Here is a 23140-nt window from a genome sequence, read left to right as displayed (position 1 = left end):
AGGGATCCTAGAAGTCAGCTCTAATAGTGGAGCTGTGCCATCGAACAACTGGTTCAGTAGACTAAAGATCAAAACTAGTTGTGAGAGCAGAGAATACCGCAGGCAATTTTTGCCAAAACTTAAAAGTACAGTATCTGAACTGATCAGGGCGAGACCATCCTGGCTGCTTGCAAGCCTCCCGCAGCAACTGGGAGAGCTGGTCCTCTTGGCAGGTCCCGGAGAGGATCTAAAACCGCAAACTCCGGCCAGGAAGACGCTCTCTGGCCACAAATTGGGGGCACAAGCCCGGGGTGGGGTGGATTCTCACCACCGCTCCGCCTGGTTCCGCCTCCATCTCCACCCCGCGCCCCGGGGCCCGAAGGTGGGAGGACGGAATTTCCCAGCGCGGGGGTTCTTGTGTTCCGGGCCAGCCGACAGGCCCTTTCTGTTTACGGAGAGAAAAGGGAAATGGAAAAGGCGGGGAGGAGGTTGGCGTCGGCTGCGCCACTCCAATGCTGGTTCAGGCGCCGAGAGTCAGGGGCCCGCAGCGCACTGGTCCTCCTGCTGCCTATCGCCCAGCCTCCAGTCCGCCGCCGGTCCTCAGAACGCCCACACGCCTGGGTCCGGCAGGCTGGTCACCCGCTGCCCACCGAGCCCAAGCTCGGAGCAGGCACACAGAACACTCAGGTTAACAGGGTTTAGGGTGCCCTGAGTGTGTTTCAGGGGCAGGAATGCCCAGGGGTTCCCACTCTGAAACGGAGCGTGCCTTCCACCGCACGCACTGCACGCAGGTACAGCTGGAAAACACCTTGCGCAAGACCGCCGGGCGGTGTGGACTCGAGGCTCCTCCCACCTTCCTCCTTCTTCCCGGATCTCGGGTGACCAGTCAGTGCAGGCCTGGGCTGTGGCGCGGGACGCGAGCACTGGCGCTCACCGCGCCTCCTGCGGGGGACACTGCCTGGACTGCTGAACTCTGTTTGCTGAGCCTGGGTGAGTGCAACTTGGAGCCTAAAGGACCTCTATGGTCGCTCAGTTTCTGGGCTTTTTTTTTTTTCCTTAAGTAAAGCTTGTTTATCTTAAGGGGCCAAGTGGGTCGAGAGGGAATTGTGGGAAACATATTTGGATCCCAAAGGAAAACAGAATCAGGTTTTTTTTGTTTGTTTGTTTTTTGTTTGTTTGTTTGTTTGTTTGTTTTGATAAAATGGATGGGGCTGGGAAAGATAAAGCCAACAAGCTTGCTTAGCATTATAAGACATCTGCTGAGGCACCCAACTTCAATGGATTGAGGCTTGTGTGTTCTGGCCCTTAAAGACTTTATCCTGTAGGAGAATAAGAGCAGGAGACTTGAGACATCTTGAAGTTTTGAACAAGAGTGAATTTGATTCTACAGGGCTAGAAAGCATGTTTCTGGAACTTTTTCAAAAGAAAAATATATTAAGAGATATGTCCTAAGGAGCAATGGATTGTTTCAATGGGGGAAAATCCCTTTTTAAAATGGGAACTAACACAGGCATCATCCCCCCCTGCAAGGCAGAATATCAAGACTGTATATAGTCTGCATTTACTTGCTGGGCAACTCGAGGTTCGCTGTGTGGATGTTAACAGCCGTGTCCTGTTTTCTATTTTCATAGCTACTTTTTGAAATAATTCTAAGTTAACTTATAGTTAATATTTTGAAATTTAATTACAAAAAACCCCACCAGTCTTGCACTGCATTTGGAACAACTGTCTCTAAAACTGTCCTAACTCTCCATCCTGCTAGGACATATGGGTTTTTGGAGAGGATTTTGACCTGAGTCCAGGGTCAGGCATTTTAAGCTGAGCGCATTTGTCACTAGACTGGAGTGGCTTCATCATGCACAGAAAGGGATGCTGGTCTTGTGTAGCTCGGAAGCCATAAGCTAATGTGTGGTGTGCTTAGTTGAGCCAGGAGGGTGTGGGATGCTCCTCAGGTTCCAGAGGCTGTTGGGGCACTGGTTTACTGGGCAGCAGATCTTTGTGGCAAGAGCCTCTCAGGAATTGAGCAAGCTCTGTAGAAAGTTTCAGAATTAAACATCCTTCCATCTCCCTGTCCTCCCCCTCTCTGTCTTGTTCCCATACAGCCGTGTGTGTGTGTGTGTGTGTGTGTGTGTGTGTGTGCGCGTGTGTGTGTGTGTCTGTGTGTGTGTGTGTGATTTTTTTTTTAGGCTTTAAGTATAGCCTATAAGGGCACACATTTTGTTCAAGCCTTTCTGCAGGTTTGCAAACCCAAACTGGTCTTTCCTTTCTCGAACAGTGCCATAATTTGGAACTGTTTGGATGCCTTCCCCCACACCCCTTCTTTCTGGAGTCACAAACTTTACTGTTTTGTCAGGTCATTTATTTGCTAATTCAGCTTGGAGCCTTTACCAAGGAAGCTTAAAGCCAAAGGATTTTTAACTTCTGTTTTCCTAGTAAATTCTACAGCTGCAGAAACTGCAACTAATGGCTGTGCGGAACTGAGGTTAAAGGTTCTCTCTCCTATCAGCTTAGGAGGCTTCCTGTGTAGCTTAACAAGTCAGGGACTTGAATCACAGTCTTCTTCAGCGATGTGTAAGCTGTCGGGGAAGGCACTGTGTGGACCATGGTCTAGATTTAAGTGTGGTGATAACACGCATCAGCAGACTTTTCGGTCTGGGCTCGCCTTCCCCCTTTGCTTCAACGTCGACACAATCTTTAAAAACTTACCAGTCTGAGAAATAGGCGTCAAATCGGACTCCCAGAAGAGAAAGGAGGCCAGCACGGTGTCTGTTCACCTAGGTCCACATCCTAGTGCTTGTTGGCACAGCTTAAGTCACTACACACCACACACTGGCAGATTATCTCCACCTTGCAGATGAGGGAAACCAAGGTACAGAGAGACTGAGATACTTGTTTAACCATCTCTTAGGCAGAGAGGTTGCTGGTGAGATTTGGGCATAAAGACAGGAGGATTTTAATGTGGGATGGATGCTAGATGCCTTCTTCATTTGCACATCAGAAGCACATGACTTGATCATGTGTGTGGATGTCCCTGGTGGAAATTTCCATGAACTTTGAACTGAAGCTCCACATTGATACAGGTGCATAGCTTTGGCCGAATAATACTTTGTTACTTGGTGTGTGTGTGTATTGGTGTAATGCACGTGTACATGCTTGTGTGTGTGTGTATGTGTGTGTGTGTATATATATATATATATATTTATTACAGGTGCACATGCATAGCGCATGTGTGTGCTGGCACATGTGGAGACTAGAAGTCAACATTGGCTGTCTTTCCCAGCTTACTTTTTAGGGAGGTCTTTCATTAAACTTAGAGCTCATGGGAGTCACCTGCCTCCACACCCCCAGCACTATAGCACTTGCCAAGTTCCTGTGCTTTTATGGACCTGACGTATCTTCCAGAGAGGCTTAAGTCACACAGGCTTTGAAATCTGCTTAAATCTAGTAGGTGCTCTTATTTTTTCTCACTTGTAGGGGAGCAGAGTTATCTCACGACCCAGCGGGACAGTACCACTTTTTGTTGTCACTTTTTATCAGCTTGCTTGACTTCTTTTGTCATCTACATTTCCTAAGTGTAGCACCTGGTCTTGTGGGACTGAAGTGTCACTTTGGCTGGTGAAGTCAGTTGAACGTCACCTGTGGCTTGCTTATAGCAGGTTTGGTTTTCCTGGGCTCTTTTCTCCTACTAAAGCCTCTTCAGATATAGGTATTAAGTTAGCTTTCTGGGACCCTCAAGATGTGTGCTTTGTGCTATTTAAAAAAAGAGACTCAGGTGTCAGGAGGGAGCTATGACTCACAGATCAATGAGTCACCTTTCTGATACTTGTTTATCTTTGGCACATATAGGATTCCAGCTCCTGTCCCCTTCTATAGAGCTGTTTAATTTCTTCCCACCAGATTTCCCCCCACACTGAACTTCTTACTGTTTCACACCCTCCCTCTGAGTAAGCTGTTTTACATGCTTGCTTCTCTCTTGGGACTTAGCTTGCTTACCTAGTTAGTTCCTGAATTTCAGTCAAGTGGTTCATTTTCTTTCATACCACTTTTTCTTTAAAGCCACAGCCATCTTGGGCTATACAATGAAGTTTTACAAGGTCAGTAATTATAAAAAGCAGAAACCTCTGTCTTCAGAGAGACCTGGACTGTTCTCTGCTGTGTTTGTGTTTAGTGAAAGTTTGTTTTCAGTAGCTAAAGCAGATGCCAGAGTGAGTGCCTCCCAAGCATCTCAGGTTTCCCCTGCAAAGCAAGCTGGACTAAAGATTTTCTAAGGTCCCTTTGAACTTGGCACTGTCCACTTGAATCCACTTGTGTGAGTAAAGAAGAATCCTTGTTATGAGCAGAGGCACAGAGGCGCAGATCTCCAGGCCCTTTGGTCTCCAATGCAAACACATCATAGTGAAGGGCATGTTTGTGTTTTCTTCAGCAGACTCCCAGCAGGCACCACAGTGATGGAGTACATGAGCACTGGAAGTGACGAGAAAGAAGAAATTGATTTATTAATTAAGCATTTAAACGTGTCGGAAGTCATAGACATAATGGAGAACCTTTATGCAAGTGAAGAGCCAGCAGTGTATGAGCCCAGTCTGATGACCATGTATCCAGACAGCAATCAAAATGAGGAACGCTCGGAGTCACTGCTTCGGAGTGGCCAGGAGGTTCCCTGGCTGTCATCTGTCAGATATGGGACCGTGGAGGATCTGCTTGCATTTGCAAACCATGTCTCCAATATGACAAAGCATTTTTATGGACGTCGACCACAAGAATGTGGAATTTTATTAAATATGGTATGTTTCTTCTCACCAGTTGAGTGCTGTGTGCTCTGCTTTGCTGGCAGTGCTTCATTGAATGCACAGTGGCATTGAACTTGGCTTAAGGATGGCTGCCAGATACAAGTTACTGTATCTGGCTACTGGTAAGAATCACCTCTTAAAAATGGGAAGAAGATCCTCACGCAGACTCCATTGTAGGCCTGTAATTTAGTAGTGACCTTATGAAGAAGCAATAGGAATATACTTTGTTTACGTAGGGCATGGAAGGTAAGCACTGAACCCTGACCTATACCCTCAACCCTTACAGATTTATTTTCACAATTCACTGAAAGGCTCATTCATTATATACATGAAAGAGAGGGTCTTAATTGGAGTGCATCAGTCAAGAGACAAATGAGTGCTGTCTTAATATTTTAGAAAACAGAATTATTTTCTCTTATCACGTTGGTTAAACTTGGTTCTTGTAGAACTTCAGCTTACAGGTGGCAAATAGCTACCCACAGATTCACTCTCTTTAAGTGGCGATGACCCACGGGATGGAGTTGCTTAGTCATCCCAAGTATGCAGATAATTCAAAACTATTGTGACAAGTCTTTGTTGCCACAGTAGTTGCTCAGGTGGAGTGTTTAGGTGTGGCTGGCATTCTGTCAGGTCCTTATTGTGTCAGAGGTGAATATGTGGGCGATGGCTAAAAGGTGATCTAATTTTGTAAAAAGGACAGTTGGCAAAAGAGTAGGCGGTAAGTTACAAACATGCCTATTTGTAGAGATGGCTCTCTTTTGCTTGGTGTGTACAAATGGCAGTATGTCCCGTGCTGGGGGAGCTCTTCCCAAAGAGCCCGAGTTGGGACAAAGGATATCACAACAATAGCAATAATAATAATAATAATCTTAATTGTCTCATTTATTTAATGAAAAATAGCACAGTAATTTAGGTCAGCTATGAAGTGAATTGTTTGTCAACTGTGTTTGGCTCAGTAAGAAGCAAGCTCACATTCTGCATAAGGGTGTGACTTCCTTTGGTGTGGGTCTACCACACTGCATTTAACAGTGGACTAAATGCTTTGTCTGTAGGATGTAACTTCATTCTATAAATGGGAATTTATCATTTGAAGCAGTAGCCATACCTGATTTTCTCAGGCAGGGTAAAATTAGAGAAGTATGCTTCAAAATAACACACTTGGGTGTGACAAATTCAGTGTAGATGCATTTCTTTCGTTTTCACACATATTTGATAACTGAATACAAATGGGATAAACTAATTGTCCTTGCTTGTGAATATATAGAGACTTGGGTGTGCTTGCCCTCAATGAGGAGAGATGGACTACGGTCCAGGTACATAAGGGATACTGGGATATTTTAGAGACTCCTAGAAAGTGGTTTCTTGCTTCTCTTTAAGGGTAGAACCAGAAGAGCTAACACAGAAAGGGCCAGAAACCACAGTCATTAGAAGGATGGACAACCTGACCAGCAAAGGTACAACTGAATGGTTATCATTCCTTGCTAAAGAGGCCATGCTCAACACATGAGCAAGTCCAAACTAAAAATAAAATTATGAATCAAAGATACCATGAAGGCAGGGCTCTTAATAATCTTAAAAATACTTGTATTTTCTTTTAATGCGGAAGAATATAAAACATAAGGTGAGAAGACCAGAAAGAATGGGATGATAGGAAGCAGTATAGCTCATAGGCGAGTATATCTGTCTCCATTAGGCCTGGGAGCTGGGCCTCTCAGGACTGTTTGACTTTCCTGATACTGGCATTAAAAATGAAACTGTTCCCTGTAGCTGGTGGCAATCTGTCACAGCTGTGTGCCTCATAAGTCATTGCCTATGGAGTGGTCTCTGGTCGGAGCTGGTCTGGTGTAATGGTCATAGGCATGGCTTTTAACCCCATTGACTCTGGCACAGTGCCTTCTGTGGACCCATCTATCATCTAGTCGAGCTTTCTTTTGTCATGCTTCATCTGCAGACTTAGCAGAGCTCTGTGCTTTGGGCTAGCTTTGCTGTTCCTTATCTCTCTTCTTTAGAGAATTAGCTGCTACCTAGAATGGGTCCAGAGTAAAATGTGTCCATAAAAGCTTCCTACATAGGGAGAGAAACCTTTCCTTACCTACTTGTTCACTTGGTAGGCAAACCTGGACAGCCATGGTGTATCTGGCTGTTCCAGATACTAGATAGGATTTTGATAGTCTGTACCACAGGCAGCTCACTGCCTGATGCTGCAGGACGCAAGTGAACAGGTAATTTAACAGCACACAGTCAGCCACAGTGGACCTATACTCTGACAGGCGTGGGAATGCTTAGACAAGATTTCTAAGGGAAGGAAAAAGGAGGATGTCAGCACAGGCTTGCAAGAAAAACTGGCACCCATGCCAAGGTGTAAACACCACCTTGGAGCCAGCTAAATTGAGTGAAGAGTGTTTTCTGTGAAGGGACAGTATGTGCACAGGCTCACAGGCATAGAGACCTGCTGTGTTCTGACTGCCAGCACACAGAGTGCTGCAAACTTAATTAGACAGGATGTAGCGCTACTGATAGAACAATAACCCAAAGCATGGCATGTTGGCTAGTTCTCCCCGAGTGTGTATTTATATGTGTGCTACTTCCCTTAAAATAACATATGTTATTAAAGATTGCACTCATATTCAACAGAACCCAAGAAAAGAGCATCAGGAGACTAGCCTAGAGACTGCTCTGTGTCAGAGTGCAAAGTTATTTATAACCAGTTCATACTTGACCTGGAGTAAAATACAAATGAATCCCCAGGCACTCAACCCTGGGAATTATATGTGAATTTCCACCCCCCTCAGTACTCCCCCCAAAACACACCTCTCCCTGGATTCGTTCACTCACAGTTACTGGTGTGGCATTTGGAATGAGGATCCTCTTGGGGTTGAAGAGTCCAACCCTCCACTTGGTGTTTGAGCCAGGCAGGTTCAGTGCCACATTTGTCAAGTTCTTACATATAACCGAATTCATCTCTGATCCCCCTTACCTTAGATTCTACTCTGTGGCCCACTTCCACTCCTGTAAATATATATGATGAACTGTGGTGGTGGCTGAGAGTTCTGAATTAAGAACCTGGCATGTAGTTTGCCTTTGAAATGGAAATTCTTACTACCTGTTTTACTAGCCAGAACCTGCACATCAGGATCCACTTATGTCCCCAGGAGGGTAGGAGAGATGTAGCTTAGCCTTTGTTTTAGCTAATCTATTTCCATGGATTTAGCTGAAGACCACTCCTACTTTGGGTCATCCAGCTAACTCAATAAAATACCTAAGAAATGTTCTCGGGTACTGCCTGCTGTGTGGGTTAGTACAGAAAAGAGCAATCTGGATGTGAGACTAGATGGTATATGTCAAGTGTCTGTCCTGGAGAGTGACTTTGGTAAGTTGAAGATCTGGCAGAAATAAAATCACAGGGTTCTGCAAGGTTGTTTGGATCCCTAGAAAGAGGAAATTAAAGCTAAAAATCCTTGTCAAACTCAAGCAAGGAAGACCTGGAGTTAGGGAGAAAGTCAGGAACGCTGTGAATTGCTCACTGCCTGGAACTTGGGCCTCACTGGATGAGTCCAGGTGGCTTTGAAGACCTGAGTCTGCACCCTAGCATGGCTTTAATTACAGCCTTCTGGAACACCAAAGGCTCTTAGACAAAGAGTGGGCACTTTGGCTTTGGGGTTAGGCAGAATCAAGTGCAAAACCCAATTCTGGCACCAGCTGGAAAGTTGCTTCACCCCTTGGAACCAGCCTCAGCTATGCAATGGAAAGAAAAATAGAATGAACATAGCTCAGGCTGGCTGTAGACTTTAATGAGATAATGCAAAACAGCTAGGTAAGCACAGGTCCTTACTTAGCTTTCAGAGTGCAGTGGCCGATCCTTCCCTATGTCCCCCTGGAAAGAGTAAGGGGGTGGTAGTGGAATTGGTTCATAGCACACTTAGTTTGGTACAAAGCCAAACTTTCATGAACAAGGGTTAAACAGTGAGATGGTTAACTAGAACATTCTCTGAATGACAAGAAGCAAGGGGACCCAAAGAAAGTCTTGCCAGATGTTAGCTCTGGCTAAATGTGGAAGAGACCACCACTGCAGTGTCCTCAGCAGGAATAAGAGACAACACTTCTTTGGAGAGGCGGTTATCATATTTTAAATGAGACCATAAATACCATGGTCTCTACTTAGTTCCTGGAAGGACCTGTACAGGGTTACAACTCAGCAAAAGCACCCTGTAAATATTGTTAAAATTTAGTGATTTTTTGCATATCCAAGTATTGGGTTATTCTTGGCTTCTTTCCCTGGCTAACATCGAGCACACATTTGTGGACTGTGGAGCTAAATTAGTAATGATAGAGGTTGAGTGAGCAGTGCTTTGGTCTGCCTCTAATGGTGAGTAGACATCTGGTTGCATTTACAGTTGCATCAAGTGCTTGCTCTTCTTTCAGGGAATAGGCTTAGGGGCTCCACCTTCTCCTCAGCTCTTAAGGCAGCTCAATACTATTTCATTCCTAAGTCCTGGAGTGATATCTCAGGCCATAATATCATGAGTCACACTGGGGAGAGAGCTGGCATTTTAGGAGACTATCCTTCAGAACAGTTTAGATCAGTGGTTCTCAACCTGTGGGTCACAAGCGCACAGGGGTTACATATCAGATGTCCTGCAGATTAAGTATTTACACTACAATTCACAACAGTAGCAACAACGGTCATGAAGTAGCAATGAAGTAATTTAATGTTTGTAGGTGGGGTTGGGGTGGGGATCATCACAACATGAAGAACTACATTAGGAGTCAAAGCATTAGGAAGGCTGAGAGCCACTGCTGTAGACATTTTTAAAACATGTGTTCCAGGCCACGCTTCCCATGGACTACCATTTTATTTGAGTTAGGGTATGTACTCACTTTTCATTTATTTTTTTAATGTTCTTCCCATGTATCCCTGACTGGCCTAGCCCTCACCACTCTCTTGCCTCTGCCTTCTCAGTGCTGGTATTTCTGGACTGTCCCACCATGGTGGGCTCGGGTGGAATCCGCATCCCACATGGCTCTCAGGACATACCTCTTGATGTTTGGACAGCACTGTTTTTGTTCTTGTTCTTTGCACCAAAGTGTGTTTTGTTTGTGGTTTATGTATGCAGTGCTAGATGTCAGTCCCAGGACCTTATGAGAACTAGGTGGGTATTTTACCCCTGAGCAACACCCCCAGCCCAGATCCACTTCTTCTGAAAGGCCTGATTCTAACCCTTCAAGGCCTGGGCCCACCTATCTCTTCTCATGGCTGCCTACTCAACACCAAGTCCATCCCATAGCAGGCACACATTAAGTTAAGCAAGGAAGTCAAAGAGAGACAACTCTGCCCTTCCTTCTTAACGTGAGGTAGCATTGTCAACTCATGACTGATATCACGGGCCCCACAGTCCTCCCTTCCTTCTTAACGTGAGGTAGCATTGTCAACTCATGACTGATATCACGGGCTCCACAGTCCTCCCTGAGCCTCAGTTAATTTCCACGCTCGCTCTGTGTGCATCCTGGGTGAGTAACACCTAGGCAGACAGACAGGTTAGCACATTTAAATAGAATCAAGTCAACCTCCAGGCTGGGGTGCAGCCTTCATTTTCAGTCTTTGGGTCTCTGTCATCAGACTCCTTAGATAAATAATTTTTCAACTTTTATTAAGCAGCTAACTACTCACAAGCATTTAGAAATATGAGCAGGTTAGACCAGGAACTTGTGTCTGTTACAAACTTTCTCTGGCTTGCTCAAGTTCTAAAAATAGCCTGTAAAGTCAGAATCATACATGGAACTATTGCACTGAAGGGCTGTGTATAAGAATGTTTCTAAAATAGCCGCTACTGAGTGAGCCTCACCTCAGCATCTGTATTTCCTAACAGGTAATCAGTCCCCAGAATGGCCGCTACCAAATCGATTCGGATGTTCTCCTTGTCCCTTGGAAGCTGACATACAGGAACATCGGCTCTGGTTTCGTTCCTCGGGGGGCCTTTGGAAAAGTATACTTAGCCCAAGACATGAAGACAAAGAAAAGAATGGCATGCAAACTGGTGTGTGCAGCCACACTGTGTGTCTGACTCCCTGGCTTAGGGTTATTTACCCTCACACTGGGTCTTACCTAAGGTTCCTACCCCAAAGTGTCTGTCATTTCTGGAGTGGCTTGTGGCTTGGGACCATTCAGCTCCTACATCTCTACTTAGATGTCTTGTAGCTTGTAATCTAATTAAAAGAATGTTTTGATGTGTTTGACAAAGGCTTGGATAACACCATCTCCCTTAAATGGGAGTAGTGGAGCTTGCCTGAGTTGGAAGATATCGGCTACTGTTCCCTGGGGAGGGGTCCATGGCAGGCAACAGAGGCTAGAAAGACAGGGTGTTCCTTGGGACTGCAGAATTATAGGGCTGAATTCAGTTGTACAAGTTTCTGATATGACCTTATCTCTTATTAAGCAATGACTGTTTAAAATTAATGCATTGGTACTTCAGAGGACTGCTGAGCAGACTGGCAGCTGAGAATGTACAAATCTGGAATGTCACTGCTTAATGACACCCAGCAGAGGTCTGTCCATTTGTGGGACAATTCTGGGCAGTTCACTTAAGCACAGTTTTCTGAAGTACCATTCTGAGAACTTCACAGGTGCCAGACAGGTGAATATTTATGCTCTGGAACACTAGAACACAAGGAGAATGAATGGCTTACAGCTAAAGCAGTGTGAATGAATCTCAGAACCTTAAGTTCAGAGAGCTGGACACCAAATAAGATCTAGTGTATGAGGTTTTATTTGTATTAGGAACAAAAACAACCACAAATAAATGCTGTGATCATGGAGTACCCTTGGGACATAGTGACTGGAAAGAGTCGGGATTCCTAGTGGAGTCTGGTATTTTTATTTTAGTTGGGAATCACTTCTGTAGTGACTGTCAACAGTTAACTGGGTTTGACATCATTTTACAGTGTGATAAAGTTAAATATTATTTTCTGCTCTTTGTGGTGCTTGGAATCGAGCCCAGGACCTCACTTATCCACAGCAAGTACTCCATCACTAGGCTGCATCCCTGGCCCATGTCTACTCTTGATTTAACAAAAAAGCAAAATAATGAATATTTGTCAGATACCATGTTTCAGTCTCCCAAACTACCCACAAGACAGCAATGTATAGTCTTTAATTTGTTCTTTCATTATGATTCACTAGATACGCCTTTAATCCCAGCACTTGTGGGGCAGAGGCAGGTGGATCATAATAAACTAAAGGACAACCTGGTGTTCATAGTGAGTTCCAGGACAGCCAAGGCTACATAGTGCAACCCCCATCTCAAAACAATAAAAATAAAAAGCCTGACTAAATAATCTTTTGTTAAAAGGAAAACAAGACTTATAGTAAGCTATTTGAAGTATCTATCCAGAGTTTCCAAACTGTAATTGTCTGGAGACCTTTTATAAAAAATGGCAACCCAGTATCATCATTTTTAAATTTTACTACAAGTTCATGGGGAAATGGCTTTGTGGGATTGTTGTTTTTTTAGTATTTGTTATAGTCACATATTTTAGGGCAGTGCTTTCTTAGAATCAAAATAAAATTAAAAATCCCAGACAGGCTCAAAAGGATGGAGGCTTGTGAATAAGGTAGCCTTCCATAATGTGACAACTTTCAGGAACTTCTTATTTTCCCAGATGTGTGCACAGCATCGTTTAAAAACAATATTGGAAATTTTACAATTTTTCTTTTGCCCCTAGCACAATATTAGGAGTCATTTTAGAATATCTCTGCTTTGTCAATACTATTTCTTATCACAGTTCTTACTGATGAAGACCCGAGTTTTCACGGGATGTAAAGATGGGTGAGCGCTTTTCTTAAAGGCTTGAGTCTGAAGTGGTCAAGGGACCAGTGACTTCATCTTATCACACAGCGAGGAGAAATTTTGGAACACAGTGTTCTAGGAGCCATGGAGATGAAGAGCATCAATCATAGGAAATTCTTAGCTCAGTCAGTATTTTGAAACCTTGTTCGGATTCCTAAACTCTAAATGAAGTGAGGTTTTCCCTACCTTGTTTTTCACTGTCTAAAAAAAGTTCATATCTAAAGATGTCATGATGTAGAAGTGGGTCTGTGGTAAACATTTCTTGACACCACGGTGCTCTGTTATACACATCAAGGTGTCCTTGTGTTGTTTTGGCTTCCTGTTTTCTGGTTGCTCTGTATTGTCTAGCGTTTGTTTTATTGTCCTGAGGTTTTTAGACTCTTGCCCCTGTTTTGTGTTGCTAGATCCCTGTAGATCAGTTTAAGCCATCGGATGTGGAAATCCAGGCCTGTTTCCGGCATGAGAACATTGCTGAGTTGTATGGTGCAGTCCTATGGGGCGATACCGTCCATCTCTTTATGGAGGCCGGCGAGGGAGGCTCTGTTCTGGAGAAGCTGGACAGTTGTGGGCCCATGAGAGAATTTGAAATTATTTGGGTGACGAAGCACATTCTCAAGGGACTTGATTTTCTGCACTCCAAGAAAGTGATCCACCATGACATTAAACGTGAGTAGTGGGGTCTGCCTTATTGCTGTGAGATGGGGCTAGGGAGATGCGTTAGCCCAAAGGCACTCAGTGGCAGGCAGCTCCCTGCAGACACAGCATCCTTTTCTGTGCTCCATAAGGGGCTCACAGCAGGAATATTAGCAGTCAGAAGGGAGGCTGAGGACTGGAGATACAAGGGTGATGACCACGTGTTTGTTGGATGTGCTGCCTCTGTCCTTGTGTTGTGATTTAAAAACAATCAGTACTGAGTGGGTAGCTCAGGGATAGAACTCCTCTTTAGCCTATAGGAGGTCCTGGGTTTGATCCCCAACACACACACACACACACACACACACACACACACACACACACACACACACACACACGGGGGCGGGGGGATTATATAATGCAAGCACATAGGCATATATTTTTGAGTAACAAATAACCTCTTAATTTTGAGCCATGATTTGGCAACAATTCATTAAACAATCTCTTTTTAAAAAACCCAAATTGTTAGAACTCAGATATAATATAGAAATAAACCAGAGAGACTCACTATAAATCTTTTAATACCTAATGTTGAATTGGACAACACAGCTTCCCCCCCCCCCCCCACCGAGACAGGGTTTCTCTGTGTAGTCCTGGCTGTCCTGGAAGTCACTCTGTAGATCAGGCTGGCCTCGAACCCAGAAATCTGCCTGCCTCTGCCTCTGCCTCCCAAGTGCTGGGATTAGAGGCGTGTGCCACCACGCCCGGCAGACAACACAGCTTTAATCAGAAAAAAAAAAATGACCTATACATATATATTTTTAACAACAGTGGCTCTATAGTAGATGTGTATAAATAAATCTTAGATTTTGAAGCCAAAACCGTGAGCTTTCCTGCTGGCTGTAGCTCCTATCTGTCCACACTAGGTGGGTTCCTGACAGGCCTCAGGTGGTTTTCACCTGACTGCTCCCCTACTTCTCTCTTCTGGGTTGAACCACCTGTGTCATTATCAGAAGCATTTCCTTCTGCTCTGATTGGAACTTGCTGTTCTAGATGACTTTTCCTGTTGGGTTAGGATGTATTAACTCACATAAAAAACCCCTCTCGTTGCAGCTAGCAACATTGTATTCATGTCTACAAAAGCTGTTTTGGTAGATTTTGGCCTGAGTGTTAAAATGACTGAAGATGTCTATCTTCCCAAGGACCTCCGGGGAACAGAGGTAATTAATTGTATTGGTGATGGTCTGGAAATAATGTGACAAACAGCAAGGAAGGGGACAAAATGGCAACATTGAATGATTGTTGTCACCAGAACAAATTCACTTTACATTTTACCTTTTTTTTTCTCTATTTCTATGATAAGACTTTAAATATGGATGGTTATATTTATAGACATTATTTATTACTGTTTATATATACAACACAAAGCACTTACAGACAATCCAGTGCCAAAACAGAGGACCAGTTGAGCGTTCCTAATCCAAACGTCTAGAAAGCTAGACAAGATTTAGAGAGAGGTCGCCAAGTAAAGTGCTTGCTACACAAGCCCGGGGACCTGAGTTCAAATCCTGAGAACCCAAATAAAGCCATGTATGGTAGACCTAGTGTGACTATGGGTAGATCTTAGTAGACAGGAGTCTTCCCCAATGCTCACAGGAGAGTAGCCTGGAATACAGGACTATGAATAAGAGATCCCGCCTCAAGGTAGGAAGTGTCATATGTGCAATGTTGTATATTACACAGACAGACAGACAGACAAGGTGAAAAGAAAAGCCCATAAAAATATCAAATATTCCAAAATATGAGCTCCTAAATCTGAGATGTTTTTGGTTCTAAGTTTCTCAAGTAAGGGATACTCAGAATTCATCTTTAAAACTGTTAGAGAACAATAGTCAACTTATAGTTCACTTAGCACCTTAAATGAATTATTTCTTCCTTAAAATTATTGTGTGTAAATATTGGTATAACAGGTAGATGACTGCTGTTATCCTATTTTATAAGAAGACAATGGAGAGATTGTAACATGGTGCCTGATATTACCCAGTCACCAGCAGAGCCTGAATTTGAATTCTTAAAGAATAAGCATTTAGTTTTGTATTTTCTGTGAATTGAGGCTCTAAATTCTGAGTAACATTTAAAACAGAACTACCACATTACTACATATCAAATTATGACTACTGCAACTCCTGGTTCAGTAGTTTTCCCAGCTCTGGCTGTTAGCATTTACTGAGGAGTGGCCACCGATGCCTGCCTGCCTTTCACCCCAGGACAGCATAAGCTTGGAGTCCTGAGTACAGATGCACCCTGGTGGAATCTGGAGTAATAGAATGTAACTAGTCTGCAGTTGAAGCTCACTGAGAAAGCCCTCCCTGGGTAGAAATAAGCCTCGGTGATTCCTTGGTTTTGATTTCTGTGAGACAGGCCCCAGTATATAACCCTGGCTGACCTGGAACCCATAATCCTCCTGCTTCAGCCTCCCTGGTGCTGACGTCATACTAGTTCATAAGCCTCTTTTAAGTTAAAAGAATGTTTGTTTCCTGCTTAAGAGAGCTTTGTCACAGTAGAAAGTCTGAGCAGACTTAATGCTCAGGACGTTGTCTTTGGAAGGTGTCTCCACTTTTGGGCATTAGTCAGGAGTGCAGTTCCAGGACATTCCATCCTTTTCCCTGGAACCAGTTTGAGAAACAAAACTATTTATGGTATTAGAGAAAAAAAATACCTTTTATTTCCTGGCAGTGCAGTCAAGTTGAAGATTTTGCAATGTTGGGGAAAATCTTAGGTGTCTGGAATTCTCAACCAGGATGGTTGGGTGTCGAGTCACAGATCTTGGTCTTCAATAGCTTTTCTTCTTATTTGAGTTTGGGATAGCTTAGGCTGCCTCAATTGCACTATATAGCCTAGGCTGGACTTGAATTCAATATCCTCTTGCCCCTGCCTCTGTGTACTCATTAGAATTATGGGGCATATATCATACCCATCTAGCTCCTGAGTAGTATTCAGATGACGTACTTTCAGCCAATGCTAATTTGCAGGTATTCAATACAAAACTGATCTGGTTGTCTTTTTGGTTTTTTTTTGGTTTTTGCGAGACAGGGTTTCTCTGTATAGCCCTGGCTGTCCTGGAACTCACTCTGTAGACCAGGCTGGCTGGCCTCGAATTCAGAAATCCACCTGTCTTTGCCTCCCAAGTGCTGGGATTAAAGGTGTGCACCACCACCGCTGGGCCCAGGTGTCTTCTTATACCCTGCCCCCATCAATTGTCTCCCTTGTACTGTCTGCACAGTACAAATGGAGGTCTGGTTGTGATCAGTGTGCAAAGGACAATGAAGTCCTAATGCACTTCAGCAAGTCTGCTTCTACTCCTCATATGAAAGAGCAAATTAGATAATACTAGCCAGGCAAGCAGGCGGGTTTACTTCCTTAAGGATATGTGATCGCTTTGCTGCTGGGAAGGCAATGTCTGTTTCAGATTTCTGCAGTATATTTCACAACTACAGACTGCACCTCTAGATAGTGCTTGCTCTCTCTCTCTCCCTCTCTCCCTCCCTCTCCCTTGCTCTCTCTCTCCCTCTCTCCCTCTACCCCTTTCTCCATTCATAATCAGAGTGTTAGACAGTAACTTGAGTGTTATACTGTAACATGCCATATACCCAAAGTTAATCTGGTGTATATCTACTGTTGTTTTTATATCAGAGGAGAAAAAATAGGAAATATAAATAACACACTAGAATTACTTTGTTGTGTTTTTTGTTTTTGATTTTTATAGTTCTTACTTTCTTCTGAGTCTAGCATCAGCTTCTGTAAGTTAACATATAATGATTATATATACATGTGTTCAGGCCTGTAAGTTAACATATAATGATCATGGGCACATGTGTTCATGCAGGCATTCCATGGCAGCCTCTTTTCCTCGCTACAAAAGCCTTAGCTCTGACTTCAAGTTCCCCTGCACATTACTCATTCCTGGGGCTTGGGGGATTAGACAACCCCGGGACCAGTGCTGTCTGTTTTGACCTAAGCCTTCCAGGCAGCCAGCCCAAAGATAGATCTTTCTGTCCTGCCTGTTCTGGTTCTTTCCGGAGCTTGCGGAGGAAGAAACACTGAGCTGGAAGCTCCTGGCTGCGTGCCAGAAGTCTGCACCATGGCAGACTGATAGTGGCAGCTCCAATCATAGGCTGGGCACGTGGGCATAGAGAGCTGAGATCCCACTCATGTATACATTTGCTTCGTCCCTGCTCTGTGTGACAGAGGGAGAGGAGGCCGGCATCCCCCACTGACAGTAAGCACACATCATTTCTTTCTTCACTGTATTTGATTACGGTAAGTTTCAACAGGAAGTCCACTCTTCTTGGCAAACTGTACATGTGTAACTCCTTGTTGATCATGGGGTACAAAGTTGACTAATTTTTAATTCTGAATGAGATTGTGCTTATTTTAAAAGTGAAGAGACATATACAGTGCATTGTCTGCAGGGAAAGTGGATGAGCATGGAGCTCGGCTACAGCCGGCTTGCTGTGGGAAGAAGGAAGTGTGTTTTAGGAAGGAGTTGAGCCTGCTAAGAAGGGGAAACTGGGCAATTTCCCCGTTTTTGTAAGCTGATTTTCTACTTATTTACTCAGAAATGAATTCTGAGAACACCAACCCTTTCCCCATATTCACACAACAGCATAAAACCTTTTTAAACTTCATACCTGAAGGGATTTGAATCCTGAGTGGTTCATACTTGTGAGTCTTCCTCTCCTGACCTCTCCCCTCCCCACCCTGTCTCCTCTTTTTTTTCATCTCATCCTTCTTTATTCTGATTTCTTTCCCTCCCCCATTCCTTCACTCTTTTTTTCTTGTTTGATCTTGGAGCATTTGTGTGTTGGTGGTGAGGTATCCCAAGGATGGGACCCAAGTAGAGGCACAGGGTTCATTAATCTGAAGGACACTTAGCAGGCTCTTCTCAGAGTGGCTGGGTTCTTACTGTGGCCGGTCACATGAGGGCAGATGTGGAATTTTCCACATGTGGCATCATCCAACTCAAAAGCTTTCGATTTTGGAGGGCTTTGTACTTTTAAATTAGAGCTATGCAGCCTACAGTGTTAATTAGAACACTAGTGTTCTGTGTCTGTGACAGCCCTACAGGATGTGTCTGTGACAGCCTTACACTCTGTGTCTGTGACAGCCCTACACTCTATGTCTGTGACAGACCTAACTACAGATTATTGGTGGCCAGGTCTTTTTTTTTTACCTTTTCATCTTAAATTTAGAAAAGCAAAATTTAGAGAAACTATCCCTACTCACTCAGCATCAGCTTGGGAAATCAGATGCAAATGCTGCTGTATTTTGTTATTTTTTTGTCTCTATTCTTTGGGGGGCCGGAAAGGTCTCTGTTTGTGGCCTAAGCTATCCTTGAGCTAGTGGCAATCCTTTTGCTTCAGGCTCAGAATGTGCACACTCTTGCTGTCTCAGACATTTGCTATTTAGTTGCTGGGATACTTGGCAGATATAAATGACTTCCTGGGCCATTTCCCCAGGCTTTTCTAGGTTCTTCCCTTCTAAGCCACTGTTGTAAAAACCCTGCAAGATTCTGCCACCATTTGGCAATTAAATGATAAATGGGAGAAATATAGGTGTAGTCTTGGCTAAGTCTAAAAGAATTGTTTTAATAGTCAATATTGTGTACCTGATGAACATCTACAGAACTCAGACCAGCGGGAGTCAGCAGGTTCAGAAATCTAGCCCTTTGCTGTTAGATCTGTTGTGTGTTCAGTCCAGGGACAGAGCTGCTCTTTGTCATCCTGAAGTGACGACTCCATCCAAGTTGTCCTGACTCTAGAGAACGTGCTGGGATTTTCCTTGGCTTGAGGGATACTGCAGTAGCATTCCCTCTGAAAGCCAGGGCATGCAGCAAATACCACAGAGGCAAAGGAGCCAGCTTCTAGAACTGGACGTGGAGAAGAAAGGCAGATAAACGAAGCTTTCCTCATCTTTTTCAGATATACATGAGCCCGGAGGTGATCCTATGTCGGGGCCATTCCACAAAAGCCGACATCTACAGCCTTGGAGCCACGCTCATCCACATGCAGACAGGCACCCCACCCTGGGTGAAGCGCTACCCTCGATCAGCCTATCCCTCCTACCTATACATTGTAAGTGAGTGTCAGCGGGGCTTTGCGAAGTGCATCCCACCACCTCATACCAAAAAGATAGGGTAATGGGAGAATTGTGACCTAGGAGAGGTGGCTCCCAATTCTGTTATTGACATGAAAGGCTGTTCGAATGCAAACTGACTGAAATGAGGGGACAGAATTTACATGCTATCCCATTGTGTGATAAGACACACTTAGAAACATCAGATTCTGACAACTGTCAGTTCTTTTTAAAATAAGAAAATATAGTAGTTTTGCTCTCTGTTCCCCTCAACCTCCCTTTGCTTTGCTGAACAGCCTAACATAGAACAGAGCTTGGGAGGAAGCAGATGCAGGTATTTCTCTGCTACAGTACCCACTGTTGGACCCCCATAAGAAGCTGTCACAGCTACTTTAAACCCAGCTTTAAACCAAAGGTGGTTTAACCAACCCTAGGAAGTTGGAGAGTATTTGCTAGATCATGCAGTGGTCCTCTCTCCTAGCCTTTCCTGCAGAAGATATACCTCTACTCCTTCCATGCTTACGGAGCTGGTTTGTTGGCAGATCCACAAGCAGGCACCTCCCCTGGAAGACATTGCTGGTGACTGCAGTCCAGGCATGAGGGAGCTGATAGAAGCTGCCTTGGAGAGGAACCCCAACCACCGCCCCAAAGCAGCAGACCTACTGAAACACGAAGCCCTGAATCCCCCAAGAGAGGACCAGCCACGATGTCAGAGTCTGGACTCTGCCCTCTTTGAACGGAAGAGGCTGCTGAGCAGGAAGGAACTACAACTTCCTGAGAACATTGCTGGTAAGACACCATGCTGGGTGTGTGGGTGTATGCCTGTGGGTGTGGAGCCACTGGCCTCCCTCCTGCTGTCTACAGCAAAGCTCTGATGTGGGTCAAGAAAGCACATGTGCGTGCGCGTGCGTGCGTGCGTGCGTGCGTGCGTGCGTGCGTGCGTGCGTGCGTGCGTGCGTGCGTGTGTGTGTGTGTGTGTGTGTGTGTGTGTGTGTATTATTGGGGAGCAGGGCTGGAGCGGGGGGTGGGGGTGAAGGTCAGTCATGATACATGACAGCAGCACATGCCTGTAATACCACCTTTTGGATAGGGCAGATAGAAGTTCAAGTTCAGCATCAATTACTTGAGACTTTGTCTTAAAAAGAGAAGAAGCTGGGCATGGTGGCACAGGTAGGAGGGCCATAAGAGCAAGGCTTGCCTGGATTTCTGAGTTTGAGTTCAGGGCTACCCTGGGCAGCTTAATGAAATGTTTTGAAATAAACTGTAAAACAGATGCTAGAGCTGTAACTTGGAGGCAGAACACTTGCCTGTCGTGTACAAGATTTGAGTTCCATCACCTGCAACACACACGCGCGCACGCACACACACACACACATACACACCAACCAGGCACATCTCTGGAATTTAAGACAGAAAGATTGCCCAGATGATAGCACAACACAGTGACCCCTTACGTAAATGACACAGAAGGGGTGACTTCCTAAGTATCATGCAATTTCATCTGAGAAACAGAAGAAAACATCCAGGCAGCGCTTTGGATCAGCTCACCCATCACCAGAATTCTAGCCATTTTCAGTTTGAACTGAGGTAACACAGTCATTGTATGTTGCCTCTGAATCGAGTTATTTGAAACAGAGTATCCTTTGACTTTAGAAACAAACGGAGAGTGAAGACCTGCCATTAGCCATGGGTGGGCAGGCTTCTGGGTAATTCAGCCTTGGCTCCAAGTGCTGAGAAAGTACCGAGTCTGATGACACCTTGCTTTTTTGTCTTCTGCGTGACATCTCCATGTTGGCTATGAATCCTTCCCACCTAGGAGGGCCGGTGAATTCCACTCCTACCCTCTGAGCCTGGAGAAGGCTTCTTCTATTCACTCACGTAGATCCAAAGTCAGAGGTCAAGCCTAAAGTGCCTGTCATTTTTTATACCTGTCTAATTTCACTATATCTAGTGGGGAGGGGGAAATGAGGTTCTGACAGACATGCTAGAGTTTCTACTTCATTCCTTGTCTTCATTGATCCCCATTTGAACCCTGTGATCTGTGTATGCTATTCCATAAGTAGCCCAGGATGTTCTTAAAAGCCAGCTGTGTCAGAGCCACAGCTGGGGACTGTCTCTTGAGCCCCTCAGGGTTCTTCCTTAACAGAAGGGACATGGAGTTGTTACTTGCTGGGCCATCCAATCATTTATGTTATTTCCTCATTGTTTCCATGTTGCCTCTGCAGATTCATCATGCACAGGCAGCACCGAGGAGTCTGAAGTGCTCAGGAGACAGCGTTCCCTCTACATTGACCTCGGAGCTCTGGCTGGCTACTTCAATATTGTTCGTGGGCCACCAACCCTGGAATATGGCTGATGGATGGCTTTGTTGGCAACAAAGTAGGATATTTCTCTCCCGAATGTTGGTTTTACAGACCCTACACAGCGGCTCTGGATAGGGAATTTTACCCAGGTTTTTAGGGGTCAGGAACGTTGCAGCTGTGGCCCTTTTTTGAAGCTACTCTGATATGTCCCAGAGCCCAAGGTTCTCAGTTCTCAGGTGGTGGGACTAGACAGAAGGGAGTGGCAAGCTCAGGGAAGGATCATTTCTGGTGATAATTCCATTCACTTTGCACTTTGATGGGCATTAAAAAAAATAGCCCTCACAAGATTGTAACCTCAAATTCCTGTTCTTGGTTCTTATTTAAGCATGGATCTTCATTCAACTTAGAAGACCTGATCTGTGTATATTCTGGTGTGTATTATATGGTAACTCTTTGAGCCTTGGTTGGTCGACTCTAGTGTAAGTTTAATTAATTGTATATTGTGTGAATAGAACAACTTTAATATTACAGCAATACACTGGACTAGTGTCTCACAAATGACTGATTTACCCAGAGCCACCTGACAGCAGGCCACTAGTGACAGTTTCTGTTATGTTCCTATGGAAACACTGTGTACTGTACATACTATGCTTAAAACATTTAAAACACAATGTTTTAGATGTGGACAGAACTGTGTAAACCACATAATTTCTGTACATCCCAAAGGATGAGAAGTGTGACCTCCAAGAAAATGGAAATATTTGTAAATTCTTGGTAATGCTTCTGTTGTAATTAATGAAATTATTTTCTTTAAAGTGTTTCTATGTTAAAATAGCATACTGTGTATGTTTTATTCCAAATTCATTCATGAATCTTTCATATATATATGCGTATATATACATATATTATAAAGTTTGCATATTCTTATTTAAAGTATATTTTTACATTATGCAAATGAACTTCAACATTTTAGTCCAATGTGACTAGTCAAATAAACCAAATAAACAGAGTATTTTGTCTTAATTTTTGAGATTGTATATTTCTCAGCTGGGTCACAGGTTTGGGATAAGAAGTTTTGTCACTGGCTGGCTCCTCTGCTGTTGCCATGGAATGCCTTCATGCTGAACTGGTAAATGCTTTATCCTTGGTTGGCTGCACTGACACAGAAAAAGACCTGTGACTTGGGGAAAGTATTTCACTCTGTCTGGTGTCTTGAGTTTATACAGTTGTACCACCTTGAGTGCAGACTTGGAAGCTGTTTACTTGTGAATGCTAACACTAGTAACTAACTTGCTTATAAATCAAATCACATTCACCAAATTCCAGTGGAGACAGTTTAATGGGAAAGCACATGAGACCGCTAAGTGATAGAATAGAGCCTTTCCATATGTGCTGGATACAGTGTACCATGTCTCTGTATGGTAATCAGCATCCCAGCACTGTGAAAAAATGCCTG

The 23140-nt window shown here is 44.2% G+C and overlaps 1 protein-coding gene across 2 annotated transcripts; it reads left to right on the top strand.

The window, feature by feature from the left end:
* The first annotated feature begins 860 nt into the window (after positions 1-860).
* On the top strand, positions 861-22705 carry Map3k8 (mitogen-activated protein kinase kinase kinase 8). 2 transcript variants are annotated; one of them, XM_021150719.2, is made up of 8 exons: positions 861-969; positions 4406-4763; positions 10637-10804; positions 13018-13279; positions 14360-14466; positions 19228-19380; positions 19924-20170; positions 21607-22705. In XM_021150719.2, the coding sequence occupies exons 2-8, from the start codon at positions 4428-4430 to the stop codon at positions 21735-21737; spliced, it is 1404 nt and encodes a 467-aa protein (XP_021006378.1). In that variant the 5' UTR covers positions 861-969; positions 4406-4427; the 3' UTR covers positions 21738-22705. The 2 variants fall into 2 exon arrangements, with proteins under 2 accessions (XP_021006378.1, XP_029328011.1); XM_029472151.1 differs by having other exon boundaries at positions 4403-4763; positions 21607-22690.
* Positions 22706-23140: the final 435 nt, after the last annotated feature.

The sequence above is a fragment of the Mus caroli genome, chromosome 18 (assembly GCF_900094665.2).
Source record: "Mus caroli chromosome 18, CAROLI_EIJ_v1.1, whole genome shotgun sequence".
NCBI classification, from domain to species: Eukaryota; Metazoa; Chordata; class Mammalia; order Rodentia; family Muridae; genus Mus; species Mus caroli.
Note: the sequence above shows the minus strand (reverse complement) of the source record. Positions and strands in the feature narration are given on the sequence as shown.